Source organism: Microcaecilia unicolor, chromosome 13 (assembly GCF_901765095.1).
Source record: "Microcaecilia unicolor chromosome 13, aMicUni1.1, whole genome shotgun sequence".
NCBI lineage: Eukaryota > Metazoa > Chordata > Amphibia > Gymnophiona > Siphonopidae > Microcaecilia > Microcaecilia unicolor.
In genome coordinates, this window is record NC_044043.1 from 68,592,349 (window position 1) to 68,609,048 (window position 16,700).

At 43.9% G+C, this 16,700-nt stretch overlaps 1 protein-coding gene across 2 annotated transcripts in view; it reads left to right on the top strand.

Moving 5' to 3' along the window:
* The window catches only part of AGRN (agrin), a 379,875-nt gene that overhangs the window by 16,707 nt on the left and 346,468 nt on the right, over positions 1–16,700 (top strand). Inside the window, exon 2 of one of the 2 annotated variants that reach the window (XM_030186208.1) lies at positions 4,101–4,371. In XM_030186208.1, the coding sequence (XP_030042068.1) occupies positions 4,101–4,371 (271 nt within the window). The remainder of the gene's footprint in view (positions 1–4,100; positions 4,372–16,700) is intronic. The other variant, XM_030186209.1, reaches the window with a different exon arrangement.

Sequence of the window (16,700 nt, forward strand, 5' to 3'; positions counted from 1 at the left end):
ATGACACATTGTTGCTACTTCCTGGGTTAGTGTCTCTTTAAAACAGACCAGAGGGGTAGATATGAGCCCTATGGGTTCAGGATGTTGGTGGAAGGGATGTGCCTTCCTGTGAAACAATATGGGAAATGTCAAAAAACATTTTCTACCTTAAACAAACAAGAAACCCCCCCCAAAAAAAATTGTGTTTGGGTGTGGTTAATAGTGCTCCCTTTATCAAAAGAGTACACATCATTCACACGGGTAGATTCTAGAAACTATGCCAAAAATTAGACATGAAAAATTACAGGTTCTAAGCACCGATTCTATAATGGCAATTGGGTGTGAAATTGCTGTGTTAGACTAGAGGTTAAGTCTGCATTGTGTGCGCCTAACTTTAGGCATCAGGTCTTACGCCATGTTAAAGGCTGGTGTAAATTCTGGCATCTAAAGTTGGCAGTTGCATGCGTAAGTGATAGTATTCAGTAACTTACATGTGCAACTGCAAGACCTGCCCTTGACCCGCCCTCTTTATAGTAGTGCCTAAATGCTATAGTGCACAATGTTTATTGAACAGCGCCTAAGTGCACTTACGCTCATAGATACAAATTAGCACCAATTAGCATCACTTAAGGGCTACTATTGGTACTCTAAGCCAATTGGCACCTAATTTAACAATTAAATTAGGCGTGCCGCTTGCACTGTTCTACAACTTGCATTCCCAAATCTGCATGCTAGTGGGAAATTTGAGTGCACAACTTTATAGAATCTGGGCCAAAGAGTGCATCCTTTTCCAATAGTGTGTGTGTGTGTACACTATGTATGTGCACATTATCGGAAAAGAACGCACCCCCTTTCTGAAAGAGGACACACTACCAACAATATTGCCCCATAATGAAATAAATTGAAAAATAAAATGTAAGTTCCCATAAACAACATAGCCCTGGTGTATACCCCTGGTGGTGGTAGGGCTGGACCTGAACCCATGATTTGTACCTCTCCTTGGGCCTGATGCTCAAAACTCTGGTGCTAGAAGCAAGAGTGCACACCCCATAGTGCAAGAACAGTTCAGAAAACTAGCCCCCCCCCCCCCCCCGATGCCCAAAGCAAATAGATGTAAATTTTATTTGCGCTAGTAAAGTGAACGCAAAGGGGAGGAATATGACTGACACGTGCACTGGAGCTGCACTTGTGCGTATGTTCCAGGCAAAAGAAGACGTGCAAGAGCACATTGGTACCCTTCCTTGTGACTCTGGGCAAGTCACTTAACCCTCCATTGCCCCTGGTACAAAATAAGTACCTGAATATATGTAAACCTCTTTGAATGTAGTTGCAAAAACCTCAGAAAGGCGGTATATCAAGTCCCATTTCCCTTCTCTTCCCTTCCACTGCACTATGAAATGTAAGCCCCCCCCCCCCCCACCCACCCACACAGTTTTTTGCAGTTTAAATTTAAGAGGAATGCACCAAAGCAGAGGAAAACAGATGCCAACGCCTACTGTCACCCTAGCTTTGCTCGGACTCGCAGACATGTGTTTTTTTTCTCACTATCAAGACTACAGGCTGCACGGGCTTATTTCTCCTTTCAAAAGATGCCCAAACCCGGCAATTTAATGTGAAAAACGCAGGAGAAATCCTCTCCTCAAATCCCAAATGCCATCATCGACCTGCAGTGTGTTTTCAGCATTAAGACCAGTGTTAGTTTCTGCGCTGTCTTCTGAGCATTGGAGTGAATATATAATCACCCTTATCTGAATCAATTTCAATGCATTTAAAATACAAGTTGCGCTGATCTTCCGCGCACAGATCAGCACGCGTACTGAAGGGTTTGTGCATGCTGTGCACATTAACATGTGTGCAGTTCTGGTTCTAATTGCTCCTAGAGCCGGTGTTAGGTTTTGAGCATCTGGGCCCTTGTTTGGACATACTAGAGGTGCACTGCTCAGCTCATGTCTTTTGCCCATGTTTTTGTGCTTAGGCACATTTTTCAGCCCCATTTTATGTTGCCTCAACCCCCCTCTTTCCAGTGGGTTAGCAGTCTGTAATGCAGGGCCGAGCTTTCCAACAGCAGCATCTTGTCCTCACAGTTAATATTTGGATCCTGGGGTTACAGCCTTATGTTGACCTGGGAACTGAGTCATTCTTCCACCTTGCTCCCTGTGAGGTCAGGCCTGGGTCACTTCTGCCCTTATCTGAATTTCAGTCTTCATTTGATTTCCATGCCTAGACTTCCAAGGGAAATGCAAACGTTTGAAAAGAGACCTTGGAGGAGTTGATAGATGACTGCTCTAACTTCTATGCCCTACCTACTCTCTTACTGCTGGGAAAGCACCTTTTTAATGCACAAATTTATCAGCTGTAGCCTGTCTGTACAGCTGTCTGAAGCTGACATGACTGAGCGATTGTTCTGGGATACATCAGCTCCCTCTATCCCAGTGTTTGTGTGTCACAGGAAGAGAGTGTATGGTGAGCTGGATTTTTTTCCTCCCCCCTGTTTGATAACCAACTGTAGCTTGAACTTTACAGCAGGTAAACACTACTGAAATAAAACAAATCAATTCATTGTTCTGACAGTATTACTATCTCATTTTAAGAATTTAAAAATTAATTAGGTTAGGAAATGTGTTATGAGCTTATTGTGCTGAAGGGTGTGTCTGAAATGTAAAAAACCAAAGATCATTCCAGAATTCATAATCTCCTTTTATTTTTAGCAAGTTAAACTGCTGTTTCCTCTTGGAGTCCTGTTTTTAGAGAGTGGGAACTGCACATTTGGATCTGGAGAAGGATAGGGCTGGGGAAGGCTATGGGATGACCCTTGTGTGGAGCAGGGGAGCCTAGCAAGGTGACTCTTGCATAGGGATGGGATGTGCTCGGGGGGGGGGGGGGTGAAATTAATGTGGTGGTGCTGTAGTATTGAATGCACTGAAAGACCGGAGGGGGGGGGGGGGGGGAGAGAGAGAGAGAGAACCATCCCATAGTTAGTATAATGCCCTGTGAAAAGTTCACTTTTACAGTTTGAAAATACTTGTAAAGTAAATCTAACTATCACATATTAAAACGATAGTGCTTTATAGTTTATAATCATGGTGCTGTGATGATACTTTCAAATATGTTTCAGCACTTATTTTTTATTTGCATTGTGTTGCTAACATTACCACATACTTCCATATGGTAAGGTGTAGGGTTATCATTTTTTGTCCTTAAAAAAAAGAGGACACTTGCCCTGCCCATGCCCTGCCCCATTTCACAGCCTCGCCCCACCCCTTTCACGCCCTCACCCCACCCCTTTCACGCCCTCGCCCCACCCCTTTCACACCCTCACTTCACCCCTTTCGGGCCCTCTCCCCGCCTTTCCACACCTCTCCCCGCCCCTTGTCACACCTCGCCCCGCCCCCCTGTTGCATTTTCCCCTCCCCCTGGTCACCCCCTCACCTCCCCTCCCCCCAGCCCTCTCACCACCTCTCCCCTTATGATCTTCCCTGGTGGTCTAGTGGCTTTGGGGCAGGAAAGAGCCCCCTCTTTCCTGCCCAGTGCGCTGCTCTACATCCTGTATGCTGCCTGTGACGGTCTCGGCGAGATTCAAAATGTCCGCCGAGAATTGAAGCGGCCTCGCAAGACTTCAGTTCTCGGCAGCCATTTTGAATCTCACCGAGACCGTCACAGGCAGCATACAGGATGCAGAGCAGCGCACCGGGTAGGAAAGAGGGGGCTCTTTCCTGCCCCGAAGTCACTAGACCACCAGGGAAGATCGTGAGTAAGGGGAGGGGAGGTCCACCGCACGCACGCACGTCAGCGTCAGCCCACCCATTTGTCCAGAAATCCAGACAAGTGGGCAGGCTGGCCAAAACCCGTCCGGACGCCCGGACATGTCCTCAAAAAGAGGACATGTCCGGGTCAATCTGGACGTATGGTAACCCTAGTAAGGTGTGAGTGGGTAGTGTGGGAGAATTTGAACCTTGGCTTCATGAATCTGCATTGGAAACTTTGATTGGCTGCTTTTGAATTCAGTCCGCAGCTGGTATTTTGAACTGGTATGATCCATCAGTGATTGCCTGATGGATGTACTGCCTCTCCTGCCCTCCTGGTTTCTCAGGCTGTTCTCTTCCTTTTCTCTCTCTTTCCAGGTGAGAGTTTGGCGCTATCTGAAGGGTCGAGAAATTGTGACCAATGAAATCCTGTTGGATGGTGGCAACAAAGTGGTGGTTGGAGGTTTTGGGGATCCCTTGATCTGCGACAACCAGGTGTCCACAGGAGACACACGTATATTCTTTGTGAACCCGGCTCCTGAGTCTATGTGGCCCTCACACCGCAATGAGCTGATGTTAAACTCTAGTCTGATGAGGATTACTCTGCGCAATTTGGAGGAAGTGGAACTCTGCGTTGAAGGTGAGGCTGGTGTGTAATCTCTTTATTATCTTGTGATCGTCTGCTGGCGAAATGAAGCAGGGGGCTTGTGTGTGCATCATGGAATGAGTATTTAGAGGCACCCATTTTCTTGGAATATTTTTGAATTGACTTGAGATATAGTGGTAGGGCTTAATAAGGCTGGAGGGACCAGGCTGACTGTTACAAAGTATTCTGAATTAAAATTGAGGTGGGAGTGTTAAAATGGTATTATTGTAGTATCCTGTATTAGGGTGTGTTTTATTCTTTTAATGTATTGTTATGTATTTAATTTTAATGCCATGGTTGTTAGGTGGAACTGTTGTTCCTTGCCCAGTAAACCCTAATGGATGAAAGGATGGGTTAGAAATCAATGTTAGATTTAAGTTAAGGGGATAGAATTCTGGGTCAGCAGTTGGTAGAGTGGAGACTTGGGTTGGGGTATAGACCCATGAAGGGGTGGGGTATCAACTGATTTGGTGGGGGGACTAGGGCTGGGGTAGCAGTTGTGGGGGGTAAGAGACTTGAACTGGGGATGCTGATGTGCTTGGAGAGTGGGTTCTGGCAGGATGGTACTGAAAGAGACACAGAGCATTTTGGGTGATGAGATGGTATGGTATTGAGGATGAGAGCTGCTGCCAGAGAGGGAGTGACTAGTGGCAGTTCCTGGAGCAGAGATCAGGCAGCTGTGCCAGAGGTTTGTGTTAACAGTCTTGTGTCTAGACTGAGTCCAGATGTGCTCATGTGACTGAAAGTTGGATGTTGTCCACATGACATTAATGGTCATTTAGTAACAACTAGAGGTGGTTCATGAAGTCATTTCTGTTACTTTCAAGAAATGTAGGCTGCAGGGAAATTCTTAATTTCCATGATTTGGTGACTTCTATTGAGTTGTGGTTCCTCTCTGGAGTGTCTTAGAATGGGTTATGGATGTGCTAAAAATACTAGCCTGCCTTTGTAAAAGGACCCCTGGATTAGCAGAAGGGACATGCACCTGAGCAGTTACCTCTGTTCAGATCTCTTTCTGGGCTGTGTGGTTTTGTCCAGCATGGTCGCATAGTTACAGTTCTGCTTAGTGTTTACTGGTAGGTACTTATCATCCTATGCTGGAATGTGACTGGCAGCGTGGAGCACACTTACAGGGTGGCAGGCCAGGGAGTTCACGACCGGATACCCCTGGACAAGAGGCTGTGATATCCAGGGATAAACTGTGGCAAAATAAGTGATCTGCGTCAGTGGCGTTCCTAGCCTCGACGGCACCCGGGGCGGATCGCCGATGCGCCCCCCCCCGGGTGCAGCGCACCCCCCCCCCCCCGCAAAATGACACCCCCCCCTGGGTGCACGCCACTGGGGGGGGTGCCGCAGTGTGCGCCTGTCTGCTCCCAGTTCGCTACGCTCGCTAAATTCTCTCGTTCGCTGCAGCTCCCTCCTTCTGTCCCGGAACAGGAAGTAACCTGTTCCGGGGCAGAACGAGGGAGCTGCAGCGAACGAGAGAATTTAGCGAGCGTAGCGAACTGGGAGCAGACAGGCGCGCGCTGCGGCACCCCCCCAGCGGCGTGCACCCGGGGAGGACCGCCCCCCCCCCCCCTTGGTACGCTACTGATCTGCATACAGCCTTGGATCTTTGAGGACTCCTGAATATGGGATATGGATGGGGCAATATAGAATTAAATGTTTCATGCTGGCTGGTACTCTAAGATGCACAGAAGAGTAAGGGAAGCCATAGGTGTGTAGAAGATGTGTGCGTTGGGGGGGGGGGGGGGCAGAGAGAAGCTATGTGTTTATATTGAAGTGTAAAGACAGAAGTATACAGATATGGGTGCTGGTTCTGGTGTCTGTGGTGAAGAAATCTTCCTGCCCCCCATACTCTCCTTGTATTGGATAAAAATTGAAGAGCTTATTTCCAAAATCTGCTAAATTCATATTAGTTGCATTGGATTTAGAAGGTTTTGGAACTAACCCTTCAGTTGCAGCAGTTGGTATGAAAGGAGAGGGAATTATGGAAGTGGGAAGAGATCTGGGTTTTTATTTTGAGGAAATGAGTGTTTGCCTCTAGAAACCGTTAGCATGTTCCTAATCCTGTAGTGTCAGATGAGGGGGGGAGGGGGGGTCTGTGTTAAAGTTCCTTGACGTTTTCTGTTCTAATCTAATCTCAGTTTGTGTCATGCTATTTTGTGAAAATTCCACACACAAAGCGTGTTACAGTACGTACATACATACAATACAATACATAGGTACAATAGGTAGAAAAATAATACATGAATCTAACAATTTGGTAATTAAATAAAATACAGCAATGTATCCCTTAAATATTCTCCTACCCTGGGAGCTAAAGTTTGTTTTTATACTAAGTAAAACCTAAGGAATATCCTGTTCCCTCTCACTGTTTCACCAAGTGGAAGTCTGGGCAGGAGCGCTAGCTCTAGAGTTCCTCTCCTCACTGTGACCCCATGGGGATGGCATATCCAACCCAGATTGTTTTATTTTTTTTCTGTTTGGATAAAGGAGGACCAGCAGTTTAAGTCCTTTGACCGGGATAGAATGACAAATATACTTGGCAGCTGTGACCCATAAGCATGAAGTGAGAGAGGAGAAGCACTGCCCGTAGAATCCCACTGGCACCTTCCTGCTGCTCCCTTTTCACCTCAAGACATCTGAAATGTACTAACAATGCCTAGGGGCAGCCCAGTGGCTCAGTGACATACAGTGCATGGGGCAGGGGTTTGATTCCCAAGCCTGGCTTCTGTTGCCTGGAAAATGCTGCAGAGGCAGCACTTATGGCCCTCAAGGAAGGGAGTGACAACACCTAGTTGCTAGATTCATGTACACATAGAGGGGCTGGATTCAGTAAATGGTGCTGAAAAAAAATGGACGCTGAATGGTATTCTATAAAGGGTATTCAAGTGTCCTTTATAGAGTAGCGCATAGTGCCAGGATTTGCCTCAACTATGGAGGCGAGGAGTTACACCAGCTAAAACCAGGTGTAAATCATCCCAGCGTGCAAGTTGGGCATGGATCTGCATGCATCTTAAGGGAACGCCCCTGACAGGAACACCCCTGATCCACCCGTATCCCTGCCATTGTTATGCTCCCTTTGCAAATTTGCTTGGAAACAGGCGCTATTCAACAAATGGGCGTGTTAAGTGTGTTTTCATGTGGATCTGCTGTTTCTGAGCCTCGTGTCCATTAGAATGCTTTTCCTTGCAAAAAGTTGGCGCAGAAGTAGTACATAACGTTAGGCACCATATACAGAATTCCCCCAATAAAAGGCAGTTCTAGAAACGAGGCTTTCACATGTACATGGGCATTACAGATGAAAATATGTAGAATAAGAACATATGTGTACATATATTTGCATATGTGCGTAAGTGCCAGTATTCAGTATACATAACCTACATTTACATCCCTACCGCATTTAGGTATGTGCTGTATGGCCGGCTTAAGTATGGACGTCTAGATGTTAGGCGTGCCATTATTGGGTTATACCAGTTTTCTGCAACAGAACTGAGGCACCTTGATTCTATTATACAGTACGGGCCCCTGTTCTGTGTTCTGTAGGGACTCTGAGCCTTGCTCTGTAGGCGCTGGATGGGAATGAAGGATAAAATGGGATAAATGGGTGCCCCTTCTCCCTCAGATGTTTGAGTGAAAGTTCATGGGTACCAGATCCCAGTCCTTGTTTGGTGATAGATTTCACAGCCAGGAGCATCTAAGGATGGTTGAGTTTCTAGCTGAGGCACAATGGGTTTAAATCCTGTCTGGTTTCTGAGCTTGGGAAAATACCTTTATCCCTCGGCCTCTGGGTATCCAATTGCTGGTGAGCTAAGGCAGCTATTTGAAACCAGACACAACGCTTGCATGCAGCAAGGTGTATCTGAACTTCATTTGCAGGATAGGGCTGATTGAGCGACTTGTGATGGCTAAATTCTGGTCCAAAATCAGTATGTTATAACCAATCTGCCTGGGGTCCCCATAAGCTTTGCAACAGTAGCCCCTTTGAACCTCAGGTATTGTGGGGACAGCGATGCAGCCTGATACAAAAAGCTGGGCCCACAGAAATCAATTTTGATATATAATAGAGTAGGTGACACCTGATACCAGATGTGCCCCATTTACTGGTGACATAGTTGCGACAGCAAGTCAGTTAAATATTCATTCAGCCCCTCTGATATCACAGCGGTTGACCTGCCTTCTGTTTGTCTATGCTAAGAAGATGCAGCACATGGACTGGGAGCAAATGACCAAGCTCTGAGTTCCAGGAAAATCAAAAACTTTTTTTTTGTTTGTTAGTTCATTATATACTATCCAGAATTGTTTTAAAAACCTTAAGTCAGTTGCATGCGGTGGAACTGTGTAATGAGTACACTCTGGCCACTTCTTGTCAAATTAGTTCAACTTCATAGTGTCAACTTGTTTTACTGTCCAAAACTCGCATGTGTATAGCAATATAGACTTCATGCATGCAGTTTGGTTATTGTGTTACAGTTTTTACTCTTTATATATTTATATCTAACTATCTATATCTGTATATATACACTTAGCTGTCAAATTAACTGCCTGATTAAAAAGTTTGATTGCAGTTGAATCACAGATAGTTCTGCTGAAAATCCCCTCTGACCACTACAGCATTATCTGGGCAGCTAACTGGATAGAGCCAATATTCAGCTCAATATCTGGTTAGCTAACTGAGTAGTGGGCTGAATATTAGTGGGGTTAGTTTTGCTGATATCTCTCCCACCAAGACCCCCCTCAGACCATCCACCCTCCTTCCAGACCCTTCCAAAGCCTCCCCTGAAAGAACCTCCCCATTCTAAAGACCCCCCTCCTTAAAAGAACAGCCCCAAGGACATCCCCCCTCTCAAACAGCTTTCCTCTGAAAGAACCTTCCCTTCTGAAGACCCCTTCCTGAAAGAACTCCCCCCTTAAAAGCTCCTTTCCAAGAGCATTCACCCCTGCAGAATTCCCAGAAGAGCATCTACCCCCTCCTGAAGACCCCTCCCCCCCACTCCACCCCCCTGTAGTCTCCCCTCGGCCTACCTTAAGGATGTCCAGTCGCTCATGCCATTGCTGAATCCAGACTCAAAATGGTGGCCATGACCTGTAGTGATAGCTACCACTGGGGTCCTGACCTTTTTGCCTTCCTTTTTGGCACTGCTTAATCCATCACTCAGACTCTCTCACCTACTGTGTCTTTTCATCAGGCTTTGAAATAATTTAACCAGTTACCAAAACAAGTGAGGCAGTTGCACAAATATTTGGCCATTTATGTCCCCTTGGCCTTGCTGGGCAGTATCTGGTTGTGACCAAGCTGCCAGAATCAACTTTGTTGGCTTTTGGGGAGTTGAAGCCTGCTAGTTGCCAGCCAGCTACTCACGGGCCTCCACCATCACTAGCTCGTGTGCCTCTTATCTGTTTTCTCCTTATCACCTCTCTCTTGCCTCTGATCTCCAGTGAATAAAGGGTGGGTTGTTTGCAGTACTGCAATCTCTCAACCTTGTTCTTACCGCTACCCACTGCTCATACACTGTATCTCTCACCCTCACAGAAAAAAAAATGTTTTTTCAACCTTCTTCTCTGCAATTTCCAATCATTTATTTTAATTTGTCAGATTTTTACCCTCTTCCTTTCCAATAAGATTGGCCGAAGCGGAGTAGAATAAAAAACACCCAAAATGGGGATGAGCTTTATATAAAAACATGACCTTTTGTCCTTTAATTTTCTTTTGTATGGAAAATGTCTCCTTGTACTTTATCAGAGCCTGCTAAATATTTGAGTTCCTTTCCAGCCCTATCTCCAGTGAGTACATCTTTGTAGAATCTGTGTTGTAGGCCTTGTGCTGTTTTAGTTGCTTTCTCTGAATTGAAGAGGGAAGGTTTCAAAATGTTTTCAGGGGTGTGAACAAGAATCAATAAAAATACGTTCAAGAGGAAAGAGAAGACAACCCTAGTTAGGAGCCTAATTTTTCATCTGTTCTTTTCTGAGCAGATACTAGTGTTTAATATTCTTGGAAACTCATGTTGATCCGAATCTGACTTATAAGTTCTTAAAATACCTGTATATATTGTATATTATAAAATCAGGAATTAGAGTTTTATTTGTAGGTGATCAGCAAACTTTTCCATGTCAGGGATTCTGGTGACATTCTTAAACTGAGAAGGAAGTATCTCTTATGCTAGTGCTCTTCACTTTAAGGCCTGGGGGCCAATGGTGGTGAAACCTCTGGGGTGGACCCCATCATCTTTCTGTTTTTCTGCTACTATCTGTCTCTCTAACCAAGCTTATGACAGAAAGGGGAAGTGGATGGGGGAAGAGCCACATGCTTGAAGGGACAATACATTTCTCAATAGACAAAGAGAATGCATTTGGAAATGCTCACTTCCTTAAAGATACCACAAATGAAAAGTCTGCAAGTGGGCTGCTGGGGATGGATGTCATTGATGCATGCTGGTCAACAGTGTCACAGCCTTGCATAGGAAGATATCTGGAGACTCTTCTTTAGCTCATTTGGATCCAAAGTGGCCCTGATTTAAAAATTAGTGAAGACCTCTGTCTTAAGCTCTGCTTAGTTCCCTAGATCTAATTTCTTTTGGCTTCCTGAACCCACTTGTGTGTGTCGAGGCAGACCTAGTTCCTAATGCACTCTGAATAGTACAGGATTTCTCCAGGTTCAGTCTTAAACAGGGATTATCTTGAAGCCCATAATAATACCTAAAGTTCAAATCCTGACAGAACAAAGATAGTTTCCTCACAAGAGGTCTCTTGTTGAAGGTAATGATGGATTCCCAGTTGTTCTGGTTGATGAGAGATAAGCGAACCAAGAGAAGTAAGAGGGTTACAAAGCAATGGAGCTCACCAGTATTAGAATCTGCTCCCCCCCCCCCCCCCCAAACACAAGGCTCCTGGGAAGGTACAGTGTTGGGTTAGGTGATGATGAGGAATTTGGCTTTTCAGTTTCAGGAGTTTGACGCTCCTTCTTTAAAAAAATAACCTGTTACAGGCGGTCTTTGAATTCTTTTTGGTTCTTTAGAAATTTGTACCTCTAGGAATCCTATTTCAGACGGTGCTTAAAGAGATGGAGCATTTGGTCATGCTGGCTAATCTTATATCCAAATATATATTTTTATTTTATCTTTTTAAGGCAAATTAAGTGGTATCCAATCTCTGTATTTGCTTTGTAAATGTGGAAGACCACAATAGACATCCCATTACAATAATGCCGGTTGCACTTTCCATAAGGACCACGTTTCAGTCAGTGTGGAGATAATTGCATGAGAAGCAGTTTTCAGAAACTATAGAGTAGCTGTTGAGCGCAAGAATTGCTATTATGTAGCCCCTGAGGAAGCCACAAGGTGAAACAGTGGCTTCATTGGGCTTAAAAGCAAAGTAGTCAGTCCATAGTCCATATTAACTCAGTTTAATTGTATAATGGCACATTGAATGATAGCAGCGTTATTGAATTCTATAAAAGTCGCTAAAAATTGCTCAAGCAAATTTGGGTGTTCGCAATCTAGTTGAATAATGAGTCAATTAGCGCCAATAATTGAGATATTAACAAGCAATTATTGGTGCTAATTGGATTTAATTAAAACTTACACGTGTAAATTTAAGCGCAGGTCCAAAAAAGGGGTGTGGCATCAGGTGGGTCATGAACAGATCAGGAGTATTCCTTACACTCGTAATAGAATAAAGGGGATCTGTACCTAATTTAGGTACAGGAGTTTACACCAAGGTTTCGTTGATGTAATGGTTGTGTCTAAATGTAGTCACAGTTCCCAGCGCTAAGTGTTATTCTATAAATGGTGTCTAACTTTAAGCACTGTTTATAGAATAGTACTAAGCGCTGTTTTTTTTTCAGTGCCGAACTTTTAGGCACCATTTGTAGAATTTAGTCCTATAAGTATAAAAAAAGTATAAAAAATATATAAAAAGAAGAAAATGATATGAAAATCAAAAGAAAATATGATTTTAAATCATTCAAAAGCAACAATAATTTATGTTTTTTTAGAGCAATGAATGGAGCAATTCATATGAGAAGGTGTGACTTATATGTCATATCTTTTGGGTGTCCGGGGTGTTTCATCCATTTGTACCAGTACATCTAAAACTTCTGTTTGTTGTTGTTTGATAATTATAAGTCTCCCTGTGCAGCTTTAGGCTCACAGGTCATGAGCCTTTTAGGGATGTTTGCTGTGTTTCATTTCCTTTGTTGTCAGCTATAGTTGTGCCCAGTGTGGCTTGTCCACTGGTACCTCCCCCACCCTGCCCACTTTGCCACTGCCAATGAGAGGAGACTGGGGGGCTGGGAACAATTTTTTTTCCTCACCATGTATTTGTGCCCTTGCAATGACTTTACATATCATTCTTGGGAATGTAATTTGTTTTGGGGAGAGCGTCGGATATAGCATGCACTCTTTGGATACAGCACATGATATCTGGTGAAGTGTCCACACTCTTTCTGACACATGAAATACCCTGAAATTTTGAGGTTTTTCTTGTTGTTCAGCCTAAAAATAGCACAAAATAACATTCCCAATGCCTTTTTCGTGTGCCATCTTATTTAGTAGATTGTTTCTGGCAACACCAACCAGCCTTATGAGAGGTATTAATCTGTTTGCTTTCCCCTCTGCAAGGGGCAAGAAGAGGCTTAGACAATTGGAGAATTTGCTGCCATTTCAGGTGGCAAAGTTGGGCAAGCATATCTCATGTTATTGAGTGCCACTGGTTATTCAGATTTTAGGTGGAAGATTAAGACTTATCTTTTTCAAAAAATTGTAATCCAACAATCGTAATATTGTTTTTCATATAAATTATTGATTTTTTTTTAAAGTCTGTTATTGTAAGTTTGTTTAATGACAAGTTTATTGAATGATTGTATTTCCTGGTAGTGGCCAGCTTCTATGATTGCTGTCCGCTTAGAACTGCAAGATTTTTGCGGAGTATAAAATCAGTTGTTACTTTAAATCATGTTAATCTGCTGTGGTGAGGAATCCTCAGTACTTTAGCACATGGGGATGCTGCGTGCTAAGTGCAAATTCTATATCAGCAACTACGCGTATAATTGTCATTAAAGAATACTAATGTAAACCTGCATTTATGCACCTAGTTTTAGATGCAACGACTTACTGGTGAAAATGCTCATGGGCAACTGACAATACTGTATAACCTTATGTAAGTGCTGGACACGCCTCTAACCTGCCCATGCTCCTCCCACAGCCATACCCCCTAGAATTTGCATGCTAAAGTTTTTTTATTTTATTTTATTTTATTTATTTATTGAATTTTAATTATACAAGCATATAAATCTTGTAACAGGAAAGACTGATCAAGAAAGAAAAAAAAACTTCATAAAGCAAGACATGCAAAAGTTTTAGTGCATATGTAACTGCAAATTAGTGCTGATAAGTGCCAATTAACACCAATTATGACCGTCATGCTAATTAGAAGCTAGTTTGTCAGTTAAGTTGTGTGAGTAACACTGTTTCCTCTAGACTGAGTAGGAGTCCTCCATGTACAATCTTGCCAGTGGAGGGTGCTGTTTGACTATCACATTTTCGATAGTGAGGGACAGGCAAGTGCTGCAGGACTCCAGGGAACCTGCTTGTTCCTAGTGGTTGGAAACACAATATTAAAGCACCGCCCTCTACTGGTAGCAATGCAGTTGGAGGACACGCGCTCAGCTTAGAGGGAACAGTGGTAGCTGTAGCTATTCTGTAACCTGCGCATGTAGTTTTACACATACAAAATTGTGGTGGTAGGAGGGACATCTTCCTGAGGTGGGATCCAGATGTTGCTGTCTGGTTGACATCTGCACAGTTTGATGTATGCTTCTATACCCAACAAACCAAAATCTGCTTGCAGTGCAGCCCCAAAAAAGTAGAAACAGGAATACATTTCTTCCTGTACTGTGCAATATACAAAGATATATCTTCCTATAAAAGAATGAGCAGGAAATTCTTTGTCTGATACTTCAGGGAAATAGCTGTAAAAATGTTATATCCTTTGACAAGCGATACATGTAACCTGACCTGAGACAATCCCAGACCACCTCCAGCATGTTGGAATTTCCTTTTATTTCTGTTCTGTGCTTTGTGATTTTCCTTTTCTCTCTTTACATATTACTCTGCAACATGTGTATGAGCTGTCTATGGGGTGCAGATGATCAGCTCGCACTCTTGCTGGTGCTAGGGGTGAAGTGTACCAGCATTTATTTGTTTGTGTGCAAATTATGTGCATTTGCAGGGAAAGTGAGTTTCACTACTTTCTAATGCCTTAATCCTAGCAGAAATGAATGTGCTGCTAATTAAAAAAATTCTTTAGATATTTCTTTGCTATTCTAGCTGACTTAATTCCTTAGTAGTTGGGCATGTTAAAGCTCTACCACTGTATAGTTACAGTGGGGCAAGTATTATGGGAGGGGATTGGGGATATATTTATTTATTTATTTATTATATTTGTATCCCGCACTTTCCCACTACAAGCAGGCTCAATGCGGCTTACATAGTAATAGGTAAGACAGAATTTTGTTATGTAAAGTAGGAAATTAAGTATAACATAATAGAAGGATGGTGTAGGATATATGGGAGGGGATTGCTCTATATTGTAAGAATCATGGAGAGCTATTAGAGCCCATGCCCTTTACGTACTCATTGATGGACAAGGGGGTAAGGTTACCATATTTATGGAGACAAAAAAATAAAATGCTGCCCCAGCCCTGCTTTTGTCACGCCGTGCCGCACAGTCACCTTGACCCCCCTCCAAGAAAAAGCCAGATTCTATAAGCAGTGAAAATACTGGTAAAAGTAACAGAAATGCATTTTCTTCCATTCGCTGCTAAATACAAAATTAGAAAAGATGTGCATTTCCTAAAAAGCAAATATCCATGAGCAGCATGTCTCCCTTTCCGTTCCCTCCCATCCATGAGCAGCATATCCCCCTCTCCTCTTCTCTCTATCCCCTTCTATCCGTGTGCTGTATTTCCCCATTTTCCCTCCCCATCCCTCTCTGCACCAACACGCTATCCACCTTTTTTACAGCCCCCTGCTTTCACCCACCCAAAAGATTCCATCTGTCCACCTCCCCTCCCCTCCCACCCTCCCTGAACATACCTTAATGTGCCCTGGTGGTCTAGTGGTGTCTTCTTTGGGGCAGGATGAATCCCACTTTTTCCAGCCTGCTGCTTCTGACCTGCTGGTTGCTGCTGCCACTTCAGAATGGCTGCCGAGATTTCAAGCGGTGGCCCCGCCCCGCAAGACTTCTGTGGAAGTCTCACAAGGCCGCTGCTTGAAGTCTTGGCAGCCATTTTGAAGTGGCGGAAGCATATAGGAAAGAGTGGGGTTCTTTCCTTTCCCAAAGAGGCCACCACTAGACCACCAGGGCATGTTGAGGTACATTTTGGGGAGGGCACCCTGAAGCCCACCCGCCTGCCTGCCCGTCCAGAAACCCAGAGAAAAGGACAGGCTGAAAGAAATGCCTGGACCCCCAACAGTCCCCTGAAAAGGAGGACATGGCTAGGGAAATCCAGACATGTGGTAACCCTAGATAGGGGCGTTAAAGGAAGGGGAGGTGGGGGGGGGGGTTGGGGCTGTTAGAGGGGAGGCTAGGGAGGACTGGTTCTTATCGTTGACTACACTGATGTTCAGATCAAGTTCGATGCAGTGCTTAATATAAAGCAATAAGTATTCTGGGATTAGGGAGAGAAGGGTATTGAAGAGGGGTATGATGTTTTAAAAATATTAATGTCTTGGTGAATGTTCATTTACTACTACTTAACATTTCTAGAGCGCTACTAGGGTTACGCAGCGCTATACAGTTTAACAAAGAAGGACAGTCCCTGCTCAAAGGAGCTTACAATCTAAAGGACGAAATGTCAAGTTGGGGCAGTCTAGATTTCCTGAATAGAGGTGCAGTGGTTAGGTGCCGAAGGCGACATTGAAGAGGTGGGCTTTGAGCAAGGATTTGTTTGTATTGATACGGTGAAACATCATGCATTTTGTGTATTGGATCTTATTATATTGTATATTGTTTGAGTTCACCAATAAAAGAAATTGAAAGCTCCGCCGTCTTTTGTGAGTGAAAGAAAATTGGAGTGGGATGAAGGGAAGAGGAGGATCCTCAGCTGAAGTATCACATAGGCACATGGGAGGCAGGAATCCAGAGTGACTAATGAATTCTGGCCTTCGGGAAGGCTGTGGTCATAGTGAAAGAGCCTTTTTTTTAATTTTTAAAAGACTGCAAATAATGCATAAAAATATTTCAGCAAAATTGAGAAAAAAAAGTCATGTAATAAGTGCAAGAGGGATTTCTTGGGGCTCTGTGTGCCGTGGATGGACAGGTGCTGTGCA